Source organism: Strix aluco, chromosome 13, assembly GCF_031877795.1.
Source record: "Strix aluco isolate bStrAlu1 chromosome 13, bStrAlu1.hap1, whole genome shotgun sequence".
In the NCBI taxonomy this organism is placed as follows: Eukaryota; Metazoa; Chordata; class Aves; order Strigiformes; family Strigidae; genus Strix; species Strix aluco.
Genome location: NC_133943.1, coordinates 16521748 through 16545816, shown reverse-complemented (window position 1 = coordinate 16545816; position 24069 = coordinate 16521748). Strand labels below are relative to the sequence as shown.

The 24069-nt window shown below is 37.4% G+C and overlaps 1 protein-coding gene across 7 annotated transcripts in view; it reads right to left on the bottom strand.

Annotated features, from left to right (window-relative positions):
- The window catches only part of TENM2 (teneurin transmembrane protein 2), a 700085-nt gene that overhangs the window by 122062 nt on the left and 553954 nt on the right, over positions 1 to 24069 (bottom strand). For 5 of the 7 annotated variants that reach the window (XM_074838105.1, XM_074838106.1, XM_074838107.1 and 2 more), the window contains one exon: positions 10066 to 10188. The exons of the other annotated variants lie outside the window; for them this stretch is intronic. In XM_074838105.1, the coding sequence (XP_074694206.1) occupies positions 10066 to 10188 (123 nt within the window). The remainder of the gene's footprint in view (positions 1 to 10065; positions 10189 to 24069) is intronic. 7 annotated transcript variants of the gene reach the window in all.

Below are 24069 nucleotides of genomic sequence, written 5' to 3'. Positions count from 1 at the left end.
TATCACTATTAATACACACTGGATGGTAGTGATACCTCTGACACAACCAGACAGGATTTGTTAAAAACTCAGTGTTTACTTCATGGTTTTTTTTTCATGGTGTAATGCTATTTCAATAAATGGCAAGTAACTTTTGAAATATATTCCAGCACGGTATGAATGTAACAGGATGGCACAGAATGACATATAATTCCAGCAGGTAAGTACATAACAGCTTTTCTGTCTTGACTATCTTTAATTGAGAGAGCTGCAATTGGTTTCAATTATAGATTCCAAATTATCTATGTTAGCAGCACTTACACTTGTACATAATGAAACAGATATTATGTTGGCAGTGTTTTGAAATGGTAAAAGAATGCTCTGAATACCAACTGCTATACAGTTTTTGGCAACTTGTTTGTTTTTTCATTTCCTATGTTAATGGGTCTACAATAACATCACAGCACTAAGGAAAAAAAAAAAAAAAGCAGAAGAAGCTGCAAAGATGGGCTGCAAAGGAAGGAAAAATGGCTGAGAATGTCAAGTAATGCGCCTTGAGAGCCACCCAAGAACACAAATATCAACCAGATTCAAACATGTAATGTTTCATAAGAACCACATGATTTCATTTCTAATGGATTACTGCAACAGAGGATATCTCAAAGTTCCTACCTCAATGAAGTCAGGAACTATCTCACTAGAATTTAAATTAGTCCTTACCTACAAGGATAAGAAAACCAGCTACAGAGCACATAAAATCAGCTGTTGAATGCCATACTGGAATCACTGGCAGAGCTGGGAAGCCAGTGTGAGACTGAGGCCTCCTTCATCTCCTTTGAGTACAACATTACACTTTCTTCGCTTCACAATTCCAAGTTATGGTGACAAATGCTGCTTCTAAAGAAATACTTGTAGCACACTTTTTTCAACATTCTTAAAAAGTGTGCTACAAAGTATTTCTTTAGAAGCAGACTGTGCATACTTAAATGAACGTTAACTGTATCCAATCTGAGAACAGGCTCCTTGACACACTATAAAGAACCTTGTTCTTCAGGATCAGTATATCCATATTCAAAGTGAAACAGTCAAAGAAAATGTTATTTCCAGTAAGTATTAGTCGGGATTATTATGATGATGATAAAAGATGTATAAGTAATAAAGGTGGGAAGATTAATAGACCAGTGCCTCTTCCAACATTCTCTGTCCACAGACTCTTATATTCAATGCTTGCCTGCATTACATATTTTTTTCAGTTTGGTTAATTTCATGCTTACAACCAAGCTGCTCCAGTCCATGGAAGCTAGTGCAAATCTTTGACATAAAGAATCCTGAAGTCGGTAAGTGTAATCTATTTCTGAAATCCACATGTAAAATAGGTGGGAATCTGGAGTTTAGGTCTGTTTCAAATCAGTAGCCTTGCCCGATGTTGGAATCTGCTTTTCATTTAGTTTCTTTTTAAGCAATACTTTATACTTTTTAATACAGTATATATATATATAATACTTTATACTTTTTAACACAGTTCTAGAATTCAGAGGAGCAGTGGTCATGTATATTCAGAGATATGGCTTGTATCAGCAGCACAAATCTAACATTCTAATTAGTTAAAAAATAAAGAGCTTATAGTCACTTACCTCATGTCATAATCATATATCTAACATATATAAATAAACATACATATATATTGGGGCTATTAAGTCCTGAAACGGCTACTAATAGACATAAATAGCCTATGCTAGAAGGTAAGTTTTAGAAAAATGAATCCTTGTCAGAACACTAAGAAGTGACAGGGTGTTAGAATGCCCTCATGCATACATTTGCTTTTCAAATTACTGAGTCACGTGTTTTTCATCTACATCAAATAGATATTATAATGAATATCGCTTCAGCCACTGTACCTCACTTTCATCCAGTGCAGCAAGCTTAGTGAGCATGCAAATGGTAAGACCACCATAGTCTCTGTTGGAGAATGTGGTTTCATTGGCTATTAAAGCAGCTCCAAAACACCACCACCAATGACTTTTGCTAATTACTTTGCTTCCAAGTCTGCTGAGTACGTTCACTAGATATATAACTTTGCAAATAAATTGCATTCTTATGGAAACTCAAGTTTCAGTATTTCTGGTTGAATTTAGCCTTAGCCTCCTCTGGTTTTCCAGAATTGTGTTTTGTATTTCTATCTGGGAAAGGGTATTTTTCAGAAGTCAAGACTCCTCAAATACATCAGTTAAGCTAAAAAGAGAATATTCCAGTCATCAGGAGAAACAGAGTTACATTCACACTACTTCAGCATGCACCTCAGAGGTAAACAAATACATTGGATGTCAAGCTTTCCCAACAAAGTATTATTAGAAAAAGACCATTCCTTTATATTTGTTATGAAAATTTTAAAGTTGTTAGCTTAGTGAAAACTGCAGATAAGACAATTGAATTTGTAATTATCAGTCAACCTAGAGACATGATTCAGGTTCCCAATACTGAAATGATTCAGTTCAGTTTGGCACTATCTTTGGAAGCATCTCCCCATAGATGCTCTTTATTTGCTTGACAACATAAATGACCTGGTTTCTAGTTGTCCAAACCACTCTTTCTGGAACATTTCAGTGTCTCAGGAAAATCTACCTAGGAAGAGAGCTGTGACAGGTATAGGGGTTCAACACAGCAGAGGATTTTAAGAACAGGTTAGATGAGCAAATATCATGTGATCAAGATATACTTAACCTACATAAAGAATGGAAAGGATGGATGACCACTTATTTTGGAAGGCTGTATTTCTGTAGTATGGCATGCCTCTGCTCTATATCCAGCTTGTGCCACGTCTGTGAGAAACAGCTGCTGCCTCACCTCCGACATGCTGAAAGGGATCCTTATTTTTGCTTTTAAGAATTTAATACATGACATCCTGTTTTTATGGCTCGACATTACAATGCTGAAATAACACAATTAAGAAAGTTGTACTAAAATATAAGCTTTATATTTGGAAGTTTAACTAACAACTTATAAAGTTTTAAGTCCAGCAAGTTATCAGAGCTCTAAAGATTATGCATTATTGAATCATACTCTCATAAATTCCTGCTGAGTTACTCTTGTTGGTATGAGACACAAAACCAGTGAGAGCATCTTGGTCCTACTCCTTGTGTCAACAGCCAGTGCACCTGAGTGGGTCATGATGTTCTCAGATGGCTACTTGTAAAACAGAAATATTAGCAATGACCTGTTAAAAATTCTCACCTTGAAGATGAGCAATGCAGAGCAGTCACATAAAAATACTGCAGGGGTCTCAACACTGGCCTCTTCGTGTTCCTTCCTCCCCAAGTTAGAAATACAAAAATGAAATGCAAAGTAGATATGACACCTGAACCTTATTTCTTAGTTAATAGGCTAAAGTTTATTTTTTTTTTAAATCTGAAAAGCAGAAGATCATCCTAGCTTTATATTTGCAATGCCTTTTTCTGCACTAACAGCTTCACTTATAAGCTCTATCTCTGGAGACTCTTAAACTTTTTTTTATACCTCCCTTCAGTCTTCACCTCCTAATGTAGAGAATGTATCTTGCCACATGACTCACTCCCCTCCAGCTATTTTTAGAAGCTTTTCCATTTTGATGGACCACTGCAGATCACATTCAAACATCAACTGCACTTAAGTGAAGTTACAGATCTGACAAACTGACAAATCTGGTAAGAAAGACTAGCCCAAACAACTCATACTATTGTGAACAAATAAATCTGAACATCATTATCTCTGCTGTGGGTGACTGTTTTAGAGTTTTGTCTGTTTATCTCATAACCCCATGGATACGTGATTTTTTTTTCCTGTGATTTCCTCTCTAGAAACATCTATAAAAGAGAGTTTTAAAAGCATACTTCTTCATCTTACCCAGGGGAGCCATTTCAATCGCTCAGTCAAACATATATTTATCAACTAAATAACACTTATTCATTTAAACTGCTGTGTTATTTACCCAGTTGAATTACTATTTTGGCATATACATTTGAAAAGACTGCTTTAGTACTCAAGTATATTTGCCTTTGAAGCTATCAAATAGGCAATGCATGACAACAGCAATGCAAACTCCCCCTGCTAACTTGTCAGCAGGCCTCATCTTTGAGCTGGAGGTCAGTTTGAAGGTGGCAGCTGATAGGACATGCCCAGTCAGCCTCTAATTTAACTGATGTCAAGCAGTGTCAGCTATGGAGGCAGAACTGTATCTACACTGAAACCAGATATACTTGAGTATTTATTATAGGCTCCTCTCCCATACTGTAGTTAAAATTAAAAAATAAAAATGAAATCTGGCTACCAGCAGTGTCATGCTACAGACATCACATTTAAATAGCAATTAACTCCAGCGCTTTGACTGTGTGCCTTTGCGACGGTGATGACTGTAAATTGCATCTTGATAACACTCTTGAAAAATATCTAGCAGAATAACCATTCCAACGGATCCATAATGAACTACCAAGATAATTTGGACAATTTCAAATTAAATACAAGGAATAAATATCACCAATGTTGGTTAAAGAGAATTCTCTTACACTTCTCTTCCAGTACCTCTGTATTTCTTATAAATCACTGCTGCAGACTTAGCTTTCCTTATCTTTTTATCTAACTTATTTTTCTGTTGTAGTCTGTTATATAGCTAAGGATTTTCACAGATGACTCAGAATTCCAAAGAAATTTATGGTACAGCTGTGTAAAGGAAACCATTCAATATAAAAATACACTCCACTGACTTTTTGGCAGAAAAGAATGCGTGGGAATTACTATGGTTTTCAATGATAGCTTGATTTTTTCCTCAGGTAAATTTGCTTACTTTCAGAAAGGCAAACAAAGAAAGTAGAAAATGTCTTTTCTATACAAATTTCTTCATTGGAAAAATCTGTGTTATGCACTATTACCACATTGATCACTTCATATATGAATTTAGGCTTCAAAATATCTACTACTAATACCTAAGTGCCCTAGGACCCAAGTGAAAACTGATTCTTTTTCAAATGTATACAATAGATTGACTACTGATACAAAACAAATTCCCACAGCTACAATAAAGCAAAAAAGCCAGGAAATGAGAGTTTGTCTGGAGAAGCTGTTATGACACATCTTGAACTTCAGTTATGCTGAAGATGCTGAGGTACTAATGAGCTCTACTTTGTGAAGTGAGGAGGAAGGAAGCTTCTGAATTCGTATGAGCTTTCAGGAGTCCAGTAAAACAGCTTCTGAAACAAAATCAAAATCTCAGGCTTTCTGGTCAGTATCCCGTATTTCTGTTGTTGCGAAAGGAAAGAAATTCTGCAAAGAGGGTGTCTGCTTATGACCAGTCAAACAATCTGGCTCTGCAGGTGAAATTAAGAAACATGCCTTAATTAATACCCTGATACACCTAAAATTTAGGCACATCTTCACATTCATGTGGGCATGGCTTCACAAGATTCATTGTTTTCTGAATCAGAAGCAAATTATAACTGAAATAAAATTGAGATGTTAGTTCACTGCATTTCACAAAGAACAAATAAATAATAGCGTGAATTTCTACATCAACATAACAGTCATCTCTGATGGTATATAGTACACTTCATCACCTAACTTTAAACACAGCAACTCATACTATCACCATCAACACAATCACAAAAATAAAACTCCTCTTCTGTTCTGTTGAACTTCAGTCAAATACTTTGCTTTTCCTAGACAGCCCTAGAGGCTGATATATTTTCAGAAGACCACATCTGCAAGCCTTCATAGCGTCCATATTAATACTTCTACTTGCTAATGTGTTAATTAAGATCTACATTACATTAGCCACATAACTAGTTAATAAGATTAATCCACCTGGAAAATGATGGCATGTCTTGATTAAATTGAACGAAGGTAACGGAAGTGACATTTAAAATACATTGATTGTTATTACATTTTGATCGTCTGTTTCAAAGCATCTGAAAGGAAATAGTAGAAACCAAAAGATTCATGCTGTTTACATTGTTAATGAGGTATGAATTTTTCATCTTTTGCAACATGACAAAGAGTTCCCTCCAGTTGTTCCCAAGTCCTTACACTGTCTGAAAAGTAGGATTAGGTTCAAGCAGGAACACAGCTGGGGGTAGCACCAGTGTCTCGGGCAGTCTCAGAGCCTATTGTATTTGCACCTGAACCCAACTCATTCAATACATTAGGTGGCAAATCTTCCCATTTAATAATTTTGTTATTCCTTTAATGTTGCCTGTCTGCTGCATTGATAATAAAAATAATCACTTCTGTATGCAAACCAAAAATGTGACTCAGAGCTGCAGCATCTGGCTGAGGTCTCAACATCACCTGAAGAGAGCTGAAGACAACCTATAGAGCTTCACAATGACTGCTGAGTTTAGCTTTCCATATCTAAATTTCTGCTAGATTAGTAGAAAGCTGTTTTTCCCCTCTCGCATCTCAAGCAAGTAAAATGGTGTCAAACTTAACAGCAAATTTAACTTTATTTCATTATTGCCCTTATATTTACAATGCTGAATTTGATAACTGGAAAAAAGTATTCTTCATGACATGTCAATACTTTACCATTGTCTTTTCAAAATCTACACACTGTGGTAGACTTAGTGAAATATCTCATAAACTGAGCGTGAACCTGGATCAAGCTGTTTGGTCCAAACAGACACAAACCCTGGATTACATGAGTATCAGAACACAAATTCAAATCTACCTTTTCCAATTAGTCAGTATATTTATGGTAACTGAAGTGATCTTTCAGTTCCACATTTATTGCCCATAATTACCTTTGCTGTCTTAAAATGTGGGTTTCTAGGATCAGAGACCGCAATCTCTTACTGTGTTTTTCAGCTTTATAGAACCTTACCGTAGGAAATAATCAAGATAAAAAAATACTAAGCCAATTCTGAATTCATGGAAAATATGCTAAATTTGTGAGCACACCAAAGACAATGTGTCATAAACAAAAAACCCTACACCAAAACATTCTTCACTTGGATCTGCATCTGGAGTTAGTTTGGATATTTCCACACAAATGGCAGTTCATTTTAGGTGTCCTCTGAAATGATTAAAGTTGACTTTTATAGCATATTCTGTCAATTAGAAAGGAAACAGCACATAGATAGTCACATATTTTATGGAGATGTGTGTCTAGCCTACTACGTAAATTTAAATGTAGAATGTATTTTTGGCACAGATTAACAGAATCTAGACACAGAAAAATCCCATAAATCTAATCATCTAATTCACTTCTTTGTGAAGAAGCAATTATTCACAAACATGCTTCCCCCACCCTTTTTCCTTTAATTAAGAATCATTACATCAAAATTCTAACATTATCCTTACACAACTGTAACAAACAAATGGGCTTCACTCTCAGAAAGTTTTTTTTTTTTTTACTATCTATCTCATCCCTGTAGCAATTCCACAATTCCATGGCAGCGCTAACTTTTTGGTTTTTATGTACTATGAAGGGATACTACCTTAAAATTTGTATTAAGAAAGGAATTTTTCTTTACTTTTGTCTCTTAATCTAAATCCCTAGTTCAGCACAACTTCCAGAGCCTAAAGGCAAAACCAAAAAGCTATCTAGTCCTTTGTTTACAGTCAGAGCATAGTGGACTTCGCTAGCAGTTTTACAGCAGTACTGAGGATTTTTCTACCCATTGCATTTGCCTACCCCTTTCAGATATCCCCAGTATTAGCGAGATGCAATGTGCAATTACAAAAAACCTGCAACTGTGTTATCTTAAAGTGAATTTTGTTTTCATTCAGATAGGAAACTGCAGTAATAAAGTTATTCACATTCATCTTAAATGCAGTTTTATTATTTCATACCAGAATTTAATCTCTTAATAAGGAACAAGCAGATCAAATTGAAATATCTGTTTGGTTTTTTTTTTTTTTTTTTTTTCTTTCAAATTGCTCCAGTTTAAAATGCCTTGCTTGCTGAGTAGGCACAGCTTGCGTTTAAGTGGCCGTTGTCAGTCTAGGGGTTAAAGGTTTCTTTGGGAGACCCATGTTTTGAAAAGAATGGCTTCATCCTGAGTTGTGTCAATTATAGAAAGGTCACTCTCCACAGCCAGAGCCCTGAGCCCTGAAATGGTTGTTGTGTTAAAAGCTGTCAGAGGCTTTCCTAAAAACTGCTGGGATAGCAATATTAACTTGGACATAATAAAAGGAAAGGTGAGGTAGAAGAACTTTTCACCCTTCCCTGCTGTAAGAATTTGTCTTTTAGACATTCCCTGTGTTCATCCAAACCTGTCATTCATATTATTCCACTGTGGAAGATTACTTGCCTAAATATTGTTCTCCCCCCTTCTCCCAGATTATAAACATTTCAGCAACCTTCTACTAATGTCAGAAGAACAAGTAAACTTTTCCAACATGCTCTGAGGCAAGCTAACTGCAGCAATTTAAGATACATCTAGCAGTTGTCTCCTTGTCTCCTCTACAGGAGGTTACCACTCCCAAAACAGCCGGCATCTCAGCCTCTTCAAATGTGCAAAGCTAATTAGAGTGGGGATGGGATAAACTGCCAGGATTTGCACTGAAGTGCCCCAGGCAGATGAGCTCATTCCAATTCAACAATTCTGCTGCCCTATATTTGCACGGAGATGGCAACAAAAAGCTGCAGGGGAGGGAATTTGGAAACGTGTTAAACACTGCAGTTGTCTGCTAAGTGACCATAATTGCAGACCTGAGCTCTTCAGGTTCCTGCCTAAAACCATAGGGTCTCTCACCTGTGCACAATCTGGAAGAAGTTCAGCACTAATATAAACATTCTCCCTTGTACTTAGGGATGTGCTGGTCATCCAGTTTGACCTACAGTCAGTCAGAGATGAAAGCCAAGCCAACAGCTGTCTGAAAATCTATAGTTTTTTGCCACCATTAGGATGTAGGATTTCATGAAAAGGAGGAAGCCAAAATTAGTCCCTCCAGGGCAAACGTGAAGAAGCTGAGGTGAGCAGCATCATTTATTGAAAACAGAAGCAAATCCATGAAATGATCAGGCACACCAAAGAACAACTCAACTTCCTTTCCCAGCTCTATTTTAACTGAAATTTTTCCAACACATCCAACGCAAGCATCCTGTGTTAGCATTTGTTTCTAACACTTGTGTTGGCAATCAGTAAGTTTAACACAAGCCACAGGTCCGGAGAGCAAGATGATGCTCAGCTCTGAACAAAACTCTTCTGTTGAGCAATAGCAAGTGCTCTTACTTCTTTTCTGTTTCAGTCACCCCATCCCACTTTCACAGAACACGAATGCCTGTGAGGTGCTTTGACTAATTGAAACAATCTGTTCTATCTTATCAAAGTTTTTGTAATAACCAGGTAAAACCTTACTCCGATGTAGCAAAGAAAACACCTGAACCTCACCAGTAAAAAGCATTCGATTTAAATGATTAAAATTTTTTTCATAACATGTAATTACTCTGTATTTTTAATATATGCATTCTCAGTTTAAGAAAGTATTCCTGTTTCTCGATTTCCCCTCATTCTTCTCATTGCCCTGTCTCTGTCATCCTCCACTGGAACAGAGTTTTTCTTTAGGAGAAAGAGAATTCATTTCTTGCCTACATTGCTCATACTAATATCACAGGACAGATTATTTACTATGGGTCAAATTCTGATGTCCTTTATGTTTTCTATTAGAACTACCCCTGAGAAAGAAGAAAAAACAGGGATTTGGTCCCACCTGGAAGCCAAAGTTCTTGACTTCTCTCAAGCAGTACAATGTACTTCTACCAAGTCAAGCCTTTTCTTTTCCTTTGAGGTCTCTAAGCCATACGTGGAAACAGGGCACACAGCCAGTAAAACGTACTTTTTTTAACCGAGCACTTCTTCATTAGTGCCTGAGGGAGCACATCTCCGTTAGCAGATGAGGTTCTAGGAACGACCCGGGTGTGTGCATTAACGCATAGAGGGGCAGAGCAAGAGCAGCCGTACCCGGGCGGCGAACCAGCAGACAACCACCAGCAGCGCACCGCCGCGATGGCGGGAAGCGCCTCGGCGCAGGTGCGGCCGGGTGGCGGTGAGCCCGTCTCTGGGGAACGGGACGGAGCGGAGCGCGCGCAGCGCCGCGGGCCCGGCGCCGCCGCCTCACCTCTGCCTCCAGATGGCGCCGCCGCCACGTCCTCCGCGCCCGGCAGGCCCGGCCGCAGCCCGTTGTTGAAGGTGTGTCCGTCCGCCGGCTGGAGCTGCCAGTTCAGCCCCAGGAGGTGCATCGCTGCCAGAGACACAAAGGCGTGGAAAATAAATAAATACGCCGCGCAAAGATAAAAAATGTTGGGGGAGAGACTACAGCTAATTTCAGTTAAGCAGCTTTTGGAAAACACGGCAAAGCAACTTGTCTCAGAGCAATGTTAATATGCTAAAAAAAGGCAACAAAAAAATTAAACAAACCCAAAAGAAAGCCCTGATGACTTACATAAATCTGTCTGACTTTGTTCAGTTATCAGATCTTCTAAATTACTGAAACACAAAAGGAAAAACGCTTACAATCCAGTGTATCAAAACAGAGGTAAGCATTTCGTTCAGCCTTTGGCATCGCGCACTACCTTGTCGATTCCCACATTACAGGGGGATAATCTTGGAAACAAAGCACTACTGCAAATACTAGCTCCGAGTTTAAATTATATCTGGTAATTTATACATTGATTATAAAATTAGCTTTAGCCCTATGTACACTAATGACATTGTTATGCAATTGTTTTGTGTGTATTACAACTTACTTAAATCAACAACAGCCTCTGTCTTCATTTTGTAGATCAAACTTTCCCAACAATCCCAGGTCTTTGCCAATCCTTCGACCTCACGATTTTTGCTAACCCAGTGCATAACAAGCCTGGGCCACACAAGGAGCCGCATGCAGCCGCAGCCAGGGAAGGCTTTCTGGCAGCAGGGCAGGACCATGGCCTCTCCGGCCTTCCTGGGCTGGAGACAGGCCCAGCAGAGGCCACGCAGGCCCAGCAGAGGCCACGCAGGCCTGGTGGAGGCCACACAGTCCCAGCGGAGGCCACACAGCTGTGCCTGACACGCAAGATCTGGAGTGGGAGAAAGGCCGTGGCACCGCCTTCGCAAGTGCATGAGTTATAGGTGCTGTGGTAGGGGCTAATTGAATAAGTCCTGTGCATAATGCATGAGACTTGACAGGTCTGAATCATTCAGCTAGTGGATTTATGTGCAACTTCACCTTGTATAAACAGCAGCTACCTGAATACATCTCCATACTTTCGTCATATTATCCCTGTGGCCTCCTCCCAATATAGAGAGTGGTGAGGGATAGAAAAGCCCACACAGCTCTTTTTATTCCCTTCCTTTATGTGCACCATCAGCACTCTTCCTGTTTACATAGGATGTACGTAAACCTACATACCACAGAGAACAGCATTTTCAGTTATATACTAAAATGGTGTTTGAGGGGATTCACTTTCTGTTTGGGGCAGAAAATACGTATGATTATGGGTACCCATATAATTGTTCACTTCTGCAGTGTCAGATCCACAGAAAATTAGCAGATATTTTGTGTCCGATTACAAGCAATTGGAGAAGAGCTGGTGTGGTCACAAATGGAGCAGCAGCGACCACACAGCTAAGTGTTCAGAGATTAAACATTAGGGATAGGTAAAGCAAAAGATTTATCGCAGGAACTGCAATTTGCAGTGCTTGAGACATCACTCAGACACATAATCTCTGAATACAGGGAATCCATTTAGATGTGACTGATTCATATACATATTCCTAAAACCCAAGAAAACAAAAAAAGCACCCCTCGCCACCAGAATCCATCTATCCCAACTCCTGGAAAGCTCTCAGCACACAATCTATGCAGAGTTTAACCTCTGTATTTTTGACAAAAGCAGCTGAGAAGCAAGACCACTTTCACATCACCTTCCCTGAGACATACCCATGGACCAAGCCAATGTCTAAGAATAGTAACTAAAATCAGGGGACATTTTGTGCGAAGAGGGCAGTTGCCAGATTTTGCATTCATGCTGAATTTGCAAAATTTTTCATATTGGAAAAAAACCCTGAAAATACATTAAAGCATCTGGTATTTTAAAAAATACCAAGTATGAAGCTGAAAACGATGTTTTGCTGAGAAATTAGTCAAAATTTATTTCTAGGAAATGTTTAAGAAGTCCTGGAAAATATACAAAAATTTTACATGGGATCATATGTTTTATTCAATTACAACTTTTTTGTTTTGCCAAAACAAACATTTTAAAAGGCTTTTCAGTCTAATCTCAAGCAACTAATTCTCTTTTCAGTATGGCAATGAAACTGAAAAATTATTCACAAAGCTCAAACAACAAACAAGTCGCTAGCTTATACAGACTCTCCCCATGGAGTGAGAGACATCATCTCTGCTGTAGACGTGAGGGGGCCGGGGGACGCCAGGTAGCAGGGCAGCTTGTGGCATGTCTGTGCTGTCAGCAGTTCCCACGTGAGGCACACACACACCAGGGCTCCAAAGACAGAGTTCAGCTGGACCACCCCCGTAAGCACAGAGTGCATAAAGATTAAATGAATTTCAAAGCCCCAAAATGAAAACAAGTCATATAGGAGAATTAGACTTTGGTGTTTCATACTCTCAGTGTGTCTATTTAAAGTTGCTTGCTTTTTTTTTTTAAATTTTATTGCAAGTGTAACCATAAATGTAGGTCACTTGCAGAGATGAAAATCTGCTGCTTCAAGTGTGAACCATTCCTTACAACAAAGACATAAGAAAATCGTAACTACTAGTCTGTCCAAGAGAATTATAGTTGCTAACTTATAATTACCAGGTAAATTCAGACAAAGAATTATAAAAGATCTTATTGAAATGGTATTAAGAAAAACTTTGATCCATCTGCTTCCAAGTATGCCATGATTTCATTCATAACTCCATTGCTCTGTGTTTTAATCATAGATGCACATTAGGTAGGAGCAATTAGAGCTTTCTTCTTAACGGGGCAGGGATTTACATGTGTGCTATAGTCCCTCACAGAGACAGAGAAAAGATGACAATCTCCTGCACAGCTCATGTATCCATTATGTGATCTGCAAACTTCCACTAAGACAGCTGAAGTCACAAACATGAGGAACGTTCACCTTCTACCAATAATACTCAGAGAAAAGTATGTCACAGGGGCCTGCGGGGAAAGCTCCATGTTTGCATTGAATATAGCAAACCTGACTGGCAGCTGAGCAGGGAGAACCTATTCTCTCCTGCTTCAGAACACCATGAGATAGCAAATTTATATGATTAACCTTTTGTTCTGTTAATCAAACAAAAATGCCTCCAGCAAAGGAATAAGTTGAAGCCCGTTTAATTAGAAATACAGAGATCCACTCAGAAGTTGAGTGCATGTATGCTAGAAGAGAAATTTGGGCTAGTAAACTTGTGTCTGTTTTCTATTTTTTCTGTTGTGGGTTTTGGTTTTTTTTTTTTAAACTAAATTAAATAATCTGTGATGCTGTGGCTTTGCCGCCTTCTCCAATGACACGCTTTCATCAGATATTACAGCACTGGCTACATTTTCTCCATAGGATATTCACCAGGCTGATCATCAAGAGGAGTGCCAATTTTCCAAAAGAGCCCACTTACTTGAACACATTTCCAGAGCTCCACATTTGGTTTATAGATTAACCTTCAGGGACAAACACATCCCTGAAGATTTAAAACACAAAAAAGTGCCATTTTATCTGTTGCATGTATGGTGTCTTCATAAATTATGTTTTACACAGCATATGTATATTTTGTAGGTATTATTTGGGTTTGTTTCCTTTTTTCCCCTCAACATTTAAGCATATTTTCTGAGTTCTTGTCTCTGATACCTGATTTTCAAACATTGAGCTTGTCAGAATTTATCTGGTTCATTTAACACTCACATCCAGTAACTCAGGTTACTGAATTGCGTATTTATACTCTCTAAAAAATTAGACTACAGAAACAATAAATTTTGAAGTAAAAACTTTGAGGTTTAGGTAAAAAGTAATAATCAGTCTCTCACTCCCATCCCAGCAGCACACACATACACACAAAGCAAAAGCACCTGTAAGCTAAACCTGCATGCCCATCATGAACAAAAGCAGAGAACTAGTTCATCACTCCAGGTGGTTGAGCTGTCAAGGATCAATCTAAGACTTACATAAGATAGAGGTTGCTGGAATGAATCACGTATTATTTTAAGAAATCCCAAAAGGTAGACAAATCCACAGAAAAATGACAAAACATACATGCAAAACTTTCTTGAATGTTCTCTAAGGCTTAGTAGTGTCCCCACATTCCTCCTCCTTTCAGTCTTCTCTCATTCTGGCCCTAAGTCCAATGCTCACTCCATTCAGAGTTTAGTCTAATGGACAATGGTTCCCAGGCTCAGAAAGCTGTCTTCCCTTTGTGCTCTCCTGTCGCTTTTGACCATGTATTTTTAAAATGAGACACCTCTGCTGTCTTCATGTGCTAGAGACCTCCCTGTAGTACAACTCAAGGCAACTACAACAGGCGGGGCAGAATCAGATTTTGCACTTATTCCTTTACTCTATGGTATTCCTTCTTAAACGGACAAACATGCAGTTTAACGATCCACCATTTTCCCCATTCCTATTGCATCTTCCCAGTTGAGGTCTGGAAGATATGCACTGCTTGACTGTTAGAAAATTCAGTATTCCTTAAGCAACTCAAAAAGATGGGAAGTTTATAAAAGTGAGCAGAACTCAGAATGTTTCCATATATTAATTTTCCAAGCTGTCACACTTACTAAACCTTAAAATATTGTCATCCACAATGAACCCATCACACTATGATCTCACTTTGTCATGATATATCTAGTCATATTATGTTTAACTGTAGCAGACCAGCCTCCTTTCATGTGAAAGAGAAATTGGTTCATTATATCATGAACATTAGCGAATAAGCACTAAAAGCACATTTGTTCTATGTAGGCTTTTGTATTACAGGAGAGTGGAAACACTAGAAGTTTCCCTTCCATCCACTTATGAGATGAACAATGATGTAACTCTTGTTATTCCAGTATACTTCGTTAGCCTTGAGCAACACCAGTGTGATTTAGATCAGGCCTAGTGAATCACAGACATGATGAAACAAAAGGTACCTAATAAATCTTAGCAACATGTATATATATATATTAGTATATATATTCAAAGAACTACCTGCACATCTATTTTTTATTTCATACGGTCTGTATCTTGTTTTAGTGTCCCACAATATTTGTATGAAACAAAACAAGTTTAGTGTTTTACACTTCTGTGTTCATATAGATGGGTAACCCAGATAACTTGAAAAGAATAAATGCATCCCCTCAAATTAAAAAATAATTAAACGTCATTGTACGCTCACTTTGTATTAAATGTTATTCAGCTAAGACTCATAGTTCTTTACTAGTTACTACTTCTTGATCATGCAACAGAACTCCAGGAACACCAGAAATTGATCTTACTGATCTCAATTATTATTCATAAAATAACAATTACTTAAAACACTAGAAACATAGTAGTTTAATGTTCTACTACTATTCCTCTGGAGAAATAGGTTCAAGTTCAACCCGAGTCACAAGTGAAACGAGTGTGTTAGGCCGACTCCCTAGTGATTACTTGCCCCCATTACAAAATGAATGCACAATTCATCACAACTGACAACCTCTCCTCAAGAGACACACGAGACAGGAATAGCAGAGGTCTGAAAGTCAGAAAAGAGCAATGAAGGAACTGCATGGGAAAAACTTGCACGGTGCCTGAAAACACTACACTTGATTCTAACTAGTGCTTTCAGGTCTCTATCAGAGGAGCATGGATTATTGGGTAGCTGTAACAAGACAAATAAGAAGCTCTTACTTTTTTTTCTTTTCCCTAGCTCCTCTCACATCTGGAGAGGTTACAGGACAGTTCACAAACACATGCACAACCAGAATTTGCTAACTAAATCAGCCGAGATCCACATTTTTCTAACATAACTTTAACAGAAACTCAACACAGAAGACAGATACGTTTTGTCAGATGGGCAATTCTGCAAGCATTATTTATGTACAAGGTATCTTGTGGACATCATTGTTGACAATCAGTAAAAGTCCTCTCCCACAAAATTTGGACTTGGCAACAAATATGCCTGACAAAGTGAGATTTCAGTAAGTCGTAGATGTTTTACCGAGGCCGACACCATCTTTTGCTCGCTAATTTTGTTGGCCATCTTTCAGCCGCATTTGCAGCAAGAGGAATACAAACACCGTCCATATGTAGCTGGAATGGAATATATTACTGCTTAAACGATGGCTGAGGCAGTTGTCTCAAAGAAAGCTGCTGCAACCAAGGATCTAGACTCACAATTTTACCAATGCCCTTTCATATGCTGTAACCGGCAGAAAGGGACAGTGTCTCCAGGAAGTTCTAATCTGCAACTCCTCCAGTTTGACGCTTATATTAAATTGCTTGGAGAATAATTACCAAAGAATATGAGTATTTGTTACTTAAAAGAAGCAGTCTTAAAATAAACAGTGTGAACAAGTAGCAGCTTTTCTTGCTAGAGAAACAGTGATGTCTCTCCTAAAATTTAGTATTAACTGACAGAATTTTCTATTCTTCCTTGAATACCTAGTGTCACTGTGACAAGGATGCCTGAGTCCTCCTGAGGGTATCCAAGAGATCTCACAAAAATTCATCACATTCCTTTTTCTAAAAGCAAAACAAAAGCCACATAGCTTGATGGGTAGACGTCTTCCATTTTTGCTATATTATCTACAGGAAAGCTTAGAGTAGTATTTAAAAAAATCCAAACCTATCATATATGACATGATAGAATTCCAAATGGAAAACAGGCTGTGCAGGGTGGTGGCACAGTCTGCTGCTGATACTGCATTATTCAAGAAGAGGGCTGACTGAGAACTGCGTAAGGACATAATGCAACCGAGCAACTGGGCCATAAAATGGCAGATGAAATTCAAACCTGGTTAAAATAAAGTAACATACGCTGGAGACAAGTAATCTTAACTCCACATATAAAATAATGGGCTCTGAATGACTCTTATCAAAGTGAAGGGAAATTTTGGCTTAGATTATAAAGTTCCCTGAAAATTTCAAGTAAGTCAAACACTGAATCATTATGGGAAGAGCAAACAAAGCACGGAATGTTGTTATGCCACCTCCCCTTATCTCAGAAAACCTAAGAACTAGAGGTTGGAAGATCAGTAGGGAAAAGCACATATCTAATTTGCCTGTTCTTACAAGACAACCACTTTTGGATACTGGAGGTAAGTTAACGGATTATTTGACTTTTATCTGACCCAACACAGCTGCTCCTACACGTATACAACACTCCTTGGTGTATCCACTAGTCCCACTGCTTCTTGAAGTGTTTGATGCATTTTTATCCCCTACACTGTACCACAGCATGTCCCTACCTATCCACCAGCCCAGACAATCTAAGGAATGTTTAGATCAATGCATCAGAGGCAAACCCTTGAATTTTTATGCCATAAACCATTTCCTAGAAGCAGTATGATTTTTAGGTACCCTAGGGCATAAGCTTCAGTGCAGCTAAATAGGCTGAGAATGTAGTGTATAAAATGGTGATTGCTGACATGCCACAGTCAGGTTTCTCAACCTAGTGTAGTTATTCACCAGCACAATAGTAAATACTCTATTTCATTAATAGCAGAGTCAGTAATGATTGTGAAAGACAGAATATCTTGTTGGACATCTCAGGGACATAGGAGATAAGAATTTAACTTTTACATTTGATACCAGAGATTAAAGATCAAGTAAAAAAACAATTCTCTGGACTACCAGTACTTAAGAAATTTATGAACTCGTGTTGTAATGTTAATGACTAAGAATCCTACAGATAGCTTACTTTCAAGGTCATTCATTATCCTTAAATCATCTTAATCATCAGTATGCTATTTGGTATGCACTGTGTTTTCTTAATAAATTTAAATTAAAATTTCATTTGGGTTTCATTTGGGAACTCCGTTTAAAGCATTATGAAAATACACAACTTTAAAAATAGTGTGATCTGTTAATTCTTATTAAAGCAATAGGTTTGCCTGCATTATGGCTAGAGAGCACAATAGAGAACCATTTTTCTGTCTTATTTATCCTACACACAACGTTGAACAAGACCTCTCACTTCTCAGTCACTTTTTTTAAGTTTACAATGTTGAAAATGGAGAATTCCATTAACTACAATGGCACTGCTGCATATTTTTATATTTTGTAACGTTTTTTCCCACTTCTCCGTCCATTGAATTAAGCTGATATTGTTTCCCACATACAAGCTTCTATATGTTACCCATCTACAAGTTTATACTCTTCTTAACTGTGCCTGAGCTCTTCAATAGTTTTACTTAGACTAACAACAACAACAACTTCTTGTAACTTTCCAAAGAGAAAGACAGAGTGTATTTTCTGACTACATGAGGAAAGCCATGAGGACTGATTACCCAGTAAATTTATGTAACAATGAATGTAATAAATAGCAGGTTACCATTTGTGCTAGCCTTCTTACAGCTGCAGAGAATACAGCTCCATGCTCCTTTAATCCAAGAGTGATCCTATAGACACAGTCACAGTAGAACTTGAATTTCAGCACCTCACTTTCTAGGATATAAACCAAGGAAAACAGAGGCAGACCCTTACCTTTGCTTCTGCACTCTGTAAGGATAGTGCTTGCTGTGTAAGAGGGGAAGGCACAGTGCCTCGTTACTACAGCAGAAATGTCAGGAATGCTCTTTCCACTCACCAGGGAGGCACAGGAGATTTTGTGCCTTTTTGAAAACACAATGGAAAGGAAAGTTGACTTCACACAATCTTAAACATAAGAAAGCAATCTTTAGTCATAATTTCACCCTCAGCATGCAAACTCTTTTAGACAATAAACACTTTAAAATAGGGCTTTTGCTTTAAAGCATTCAACCCAAGAAACACTTTATAGACATACCATAAGGATTCTATGAATGAGTGTATTGTTATAATCAGCAGCAAAACTTCTGGCTGGGAATTATTAATTGCTTTCTTTTGAATAAATGTTATTAAAGATGAAAAAGGAGTTGGAAGGAGGACTATAAGATTGTTCATTGTCACTGTGTTTATATGGAAGAAATAGGGGGACCCAAAAAAAGCAATTTTTTTTTTTTTTAAATTGGTCACACACCCCCTCCAAGCTGACTGATTTCTTTCCCCATGCACGTCAATAAACTGAATGGAATGAATTTTCAAAGCACAGCATGAAAGATATACCCACAAATCCCATTAGTAGTAATGTGATTTGTGTGCTTATCTGCCATGCAGTGCTTTGAAAGTTCATTCCTCTATGTCCAACTTCAGCCTTTCTACTTCCAAAAATACTTGAAAAGCTTACACACACTTGCAGTTACTGTGGGGGTGGGGAAAACTGGAGGATGTGAAAACCTGGCTCCCAATTCCAAGGATAACAACAGGCAAGCAGAATTTCAGCCTGCAGGAATGAGTGTTGTACCTTGGGTGGTTGTTAGTTCCCCAGTCACCATTCTGACAGGGATGGAGAAAGAATCCTTGGTTTAGACTTCTTGACTTTTCTTGCTTCAATCCTCTTTACTGAAATATTTTGATTTTGTGCCACTCCTCAAAAGAAGAGTAACAGCATTGCACGCTACCTTCAGAATCTGGAATCTCACGACAAAGACCTTAAAAGAGAAGCAGAATACAGTGCACTATTCATTTATTCTTGTGACAGGCCTCAGATTGTGCAGAGTGTAGAAAACTGGCACAAGATTAATCAGTTCCTGAGACTGTGTAAAATAAACTCACTTCTTATGGCAATTTTAAGAGTCAAGGCTGCAATCTTTTTGGTCTTGCATATGAACTAGATGGCTGTAACTAATAAGAAAAGTGTTTATATTTTTATTTACCTAATAGAGCATCTTTCATCCTGGAAGGTCCCAAATCACGTTATACAATATCCACTTTACCAGCCTTGCCAAAATACTGCCACATTTGAAATAGGCTTAGAATAGCAAAAAGGAATGCTCTTGACTAAAACATAATGGAAACCCTCTTTTTTTTTGAGCAATTGTGAGCATTTAATGTTAATACAAAGCAAATTGAATCCAATTTTAATTTCACACCTAAAAGACACCATTATCATGAACAAATACCCAGCTCGTCTTTATTCTGTTTCCAAGAGGAGGAAGAACCTAGCTGAAACTTCAAACTGGTGTTTCAAGGAATATAGACACAAATAAATGCTCTTAAATCACTGATGCCTGAACTTACAAGAATTAGAATAACTGCTTTAGTTTTAATACTGATTGTAACCCTAAGGGATATCATGTCAAACATTTATTCGACTATGTTCATCTTCCAAAACTGTAACTACCCTAATCTCTACAAACATGTTGAACAAGATTTTCATAATCTAACTGCTCCAAAGCATTCAGACCTTGACTCAACCTCTGATTGTTAGCCATATTGATAAGAAAATAGTTTTTACCTTTATTACTCCTTTGCATACGCTAAATGAAGTGGAACTGCACGATTATGAATGGCCAAATTTCTGTCCACAGTGCAAAAAAGTATAACTTCTAATCACAGAATATATTCTTCCCTTAATAGAAATTATACAGAATAGTTTAATTTAATCACCTCACTGTAAGACCTTGCATGAATGATAAAATTTAAGGCTTTACTCTCTACACAAAGTAATTATTGGAGTTAAAAGTTCATTACAAAGAGGAAATAAATCCAAAGATGAAAAGTAAATATGATTTCTTCTACCAAAGCTTCTCATTAATTTTCAACACTGTAAACTGTTTATACTTCTTTCACAATATGCTTCAAAAGGTATATATAAACATAGCCTAAATCATATCTTCATATTGAGATAAAGGTACAGATTATATTTAGCATCTAGGCAGATTTAGACCTTCTATATGCCTTGCAAAGTTGACATTATTAACATATTGTGAATATGGTGTCCTACTGATCCAGAAAAGAAACACATATGAAAATCAAATATACAGATTTTATTTGATAAATATACAACCAGTCAGTTACAGCCTTGTAACTCATATTCCTTTGTGTGTTTTTTTTTTTAATGGTAACTTTTTAAAAAATAAACAATTATCAAATTGGACTTTAGTTACATTTTTGAGAAAATTTTTTTCCATTGTCCTTACATGATTTCTATTAAGCATTTCCCATAATGGATTTACTATAACTGGGATATATTCTATTTTTAATCTTATACCTGTCTCATTCTTGACAGGTTTCCAAGTCTGAAGTTTGCTTATTTTGCCTTCACAGGAAAAATAATTTTTCTAACAAAGTAGAGACTGGAAGCTTGCCCTCCTGCATCTGTGCCTTTTCATCTTCCCATCTAGAATTCTAGAGCAGGTAAGGAAGTGCAAGCTGCAAGTGAGGACATGATTTCAGTGTGATCACACCAATATGGAAGTACATTAGAAAACAGAGAAATCAATGAAGGGTTTATACGGTGCCAGGATTTTAGTTTTGGATTGCTGCTTTATTTTGAAGTGGTAGAGTTGCAAATTTTCAGACTGCAGCAATATATATATTGTACAAGGATTTTCGGTGTGTCTATGTGTGTGTGTGTGTGTGTGTGTGTTCATATACAATTATCAGTTGCATCACCAAAACATCCTATTATACAATTTCATTAGTCAATATAGGAAAGAAGAAAAGCTTGCATATGCATTTTAACTCCCAAGAAACATCATGATAGCACACCAGTCTATGTAAGTCCAGCTAAAGCACTGTGCACCATGCATAATGGAAGACAATTATATTTAATTTGGATACCTATATCCCGATTCATCTAAGAAACATCATCATAATATACAGTGAATTAAATATTAATATTTGTATTACTTTTGTCTTAAACTGCCTTTTATAGTAGGGGTTTTTAAGACTAGCTCAATTTGATCTTCTTGATATAACAAAATTCACAGCAGAGATAGTAGAAATCACTGTTACAGATGGAGCTGCTGTCCACAACAGAAAAATGAAGGCAGCTATTGTACAGAGCATCATGAAGCTTTCTGTCTTGCATACAAAATGGTGCAGAAACCAATTCCACTGTCTGAGGTCAGCATTGCAGAATGCTCATCATCAGTCAGTTTAGAGCTGTTTAAAATCAAGGCCCGTTGTAATCAAGGTCAAAATTGTCACTGACTTGAGTGGAGAGAGCTTCACTTCAGAACTCATCTATTTATTTTAAGTATTTGAGACTGCAAATATGATAATAATGCCTGAAAAATTAGTGTTTTCTACAGCCAACAGCAAGGCAACCCATAAAAAACTTTACCCTCCAAAGTCAACAGTTTAAATTGCAGGGTGAATTGGACATGAGTGATAATGCATTAGCATATGCATCACTGTATACAGTTAATTAATGAATCCTAGAATAAAATATGAGCTAGATTACATACCCTCAAAACCCTTTGGCTTCGACTACATACACTTTGTAAAGCATAACTGAATTATGTTAAATGGTTAATACAATTAATTTTAACATATGTAACAATATTACTTAATAATGCCAATAAAATAACTGGGAATTATCCTTCAAAAGGAAGACAACTTACACTACAGGGGGCAAAAAGAAATATATGGTAGCTAGAACTACACGTTAGCACTTCATAGCTAATGCTCAAATTCTACTTATTCATGTCTGTAACGCCCAGCTGGCCAGCAACCAAACCAGGATTATATATCTTTTTTCTCTGATGGATGAAACAGTAAATACTGTATGTAAAAAAAACCCCAAAACCAACCTAAACTGTATTGAAAATCCATCTACCATTTCAGCCTCACTCTTCACCATGAAATTTATTTTCCTGTTTTTTTTTTTTTTTTCCTTTCAAGCATTTGCTTCATCTTGGAAGCAGGTATCAAAGCTGCTCCTTGATAACTTAAAAGAAAAATGACTAGAAACTTCTCAGTGTAACTGTATCTGACAAGTTTCTGCAATGTATTTACCTTCTTCTTTCACAACATTACTAACATTTAAGTACACAGAAAGTGCTACAGCTGAGATTTTTTTTCATCCATTTCAATTTGAAAAAGATGCATTTGATTTTATGGTCTAATAGAGAAAATCTGCTTCTGTCTACTGGAAGTGGCTGTCCATACTAATTAGTGAGAAATAAAATACACACAACCTTTATTTTGCTGGGATATGAACAGAAATTAAAATGAAGATGCTACTAAACCTATTCATAAATCTTTACAAATCTCACCTTCTAGGACAGGTTTGAAAAAAAACCCCACCTGTGATAACACCTACAGTTATTTCACCAATTTTTCCATTTAAACGTGATTTTGACAATTTAATGACTGCATTCTTTCAAAAATAACAATGGTATTATATGACTGTCATGTAAATGTAACTCAGGATTGCTATCAGTTCATAAAATTATTTCAGAAATCTGTTCACATCCCAAGCTTTTGCAGTTTACATAAACTGCAGCTCTCACTTCATTCTTGAAGAGTATTTTAACATTTGCATTCAAGTCCTCAGAGGTAAATTTTCAGTTTGGATGCAGGATTAACAAATTTCCATCCCTATACTACGTTATGGACTTTTATGCAAGAGCAGTTCTCTTTTTATAGAGGACCACAGGCCTTTGGGACGAAACTGGCATTTTGCATTGTTAGCACTCAGGTTGCAGAAAGCACCATGAAAAAACCTGCTTTCACACTGTGCTTTCTAAAACATTATATTACCCAGTGCAATAAGTAATGAAGCTGAAATGATCAGATACTGTCCTGAACAATGTAACTGACTGCACAGTACCAGAGAGGTCTGAGGAAGGAATGCATTATATTCTGCTGTATATTTCTGAGTCAGACCTATGAAGTTCTTTGAACCTTTCCTAAACCAATCTTGTATTTGAAATATTTTCAGAACTTATCTTCTCCATTTTAGCAAGCTAGACACAACACACTCACTGACTCCTATCAGGGAACAAGGGGAGGGACTGAGCATGCAGTGGCTAAGCACTCTCATTGAAAAAACCAGAGGATGCTGCAGTAATTGTCCTGAGAGGCTAGAAAGGAAACAAGACTCTATGCTGACAGCTTAGCTCAGCGTGAACTCTCATTTTTCACACGGAGC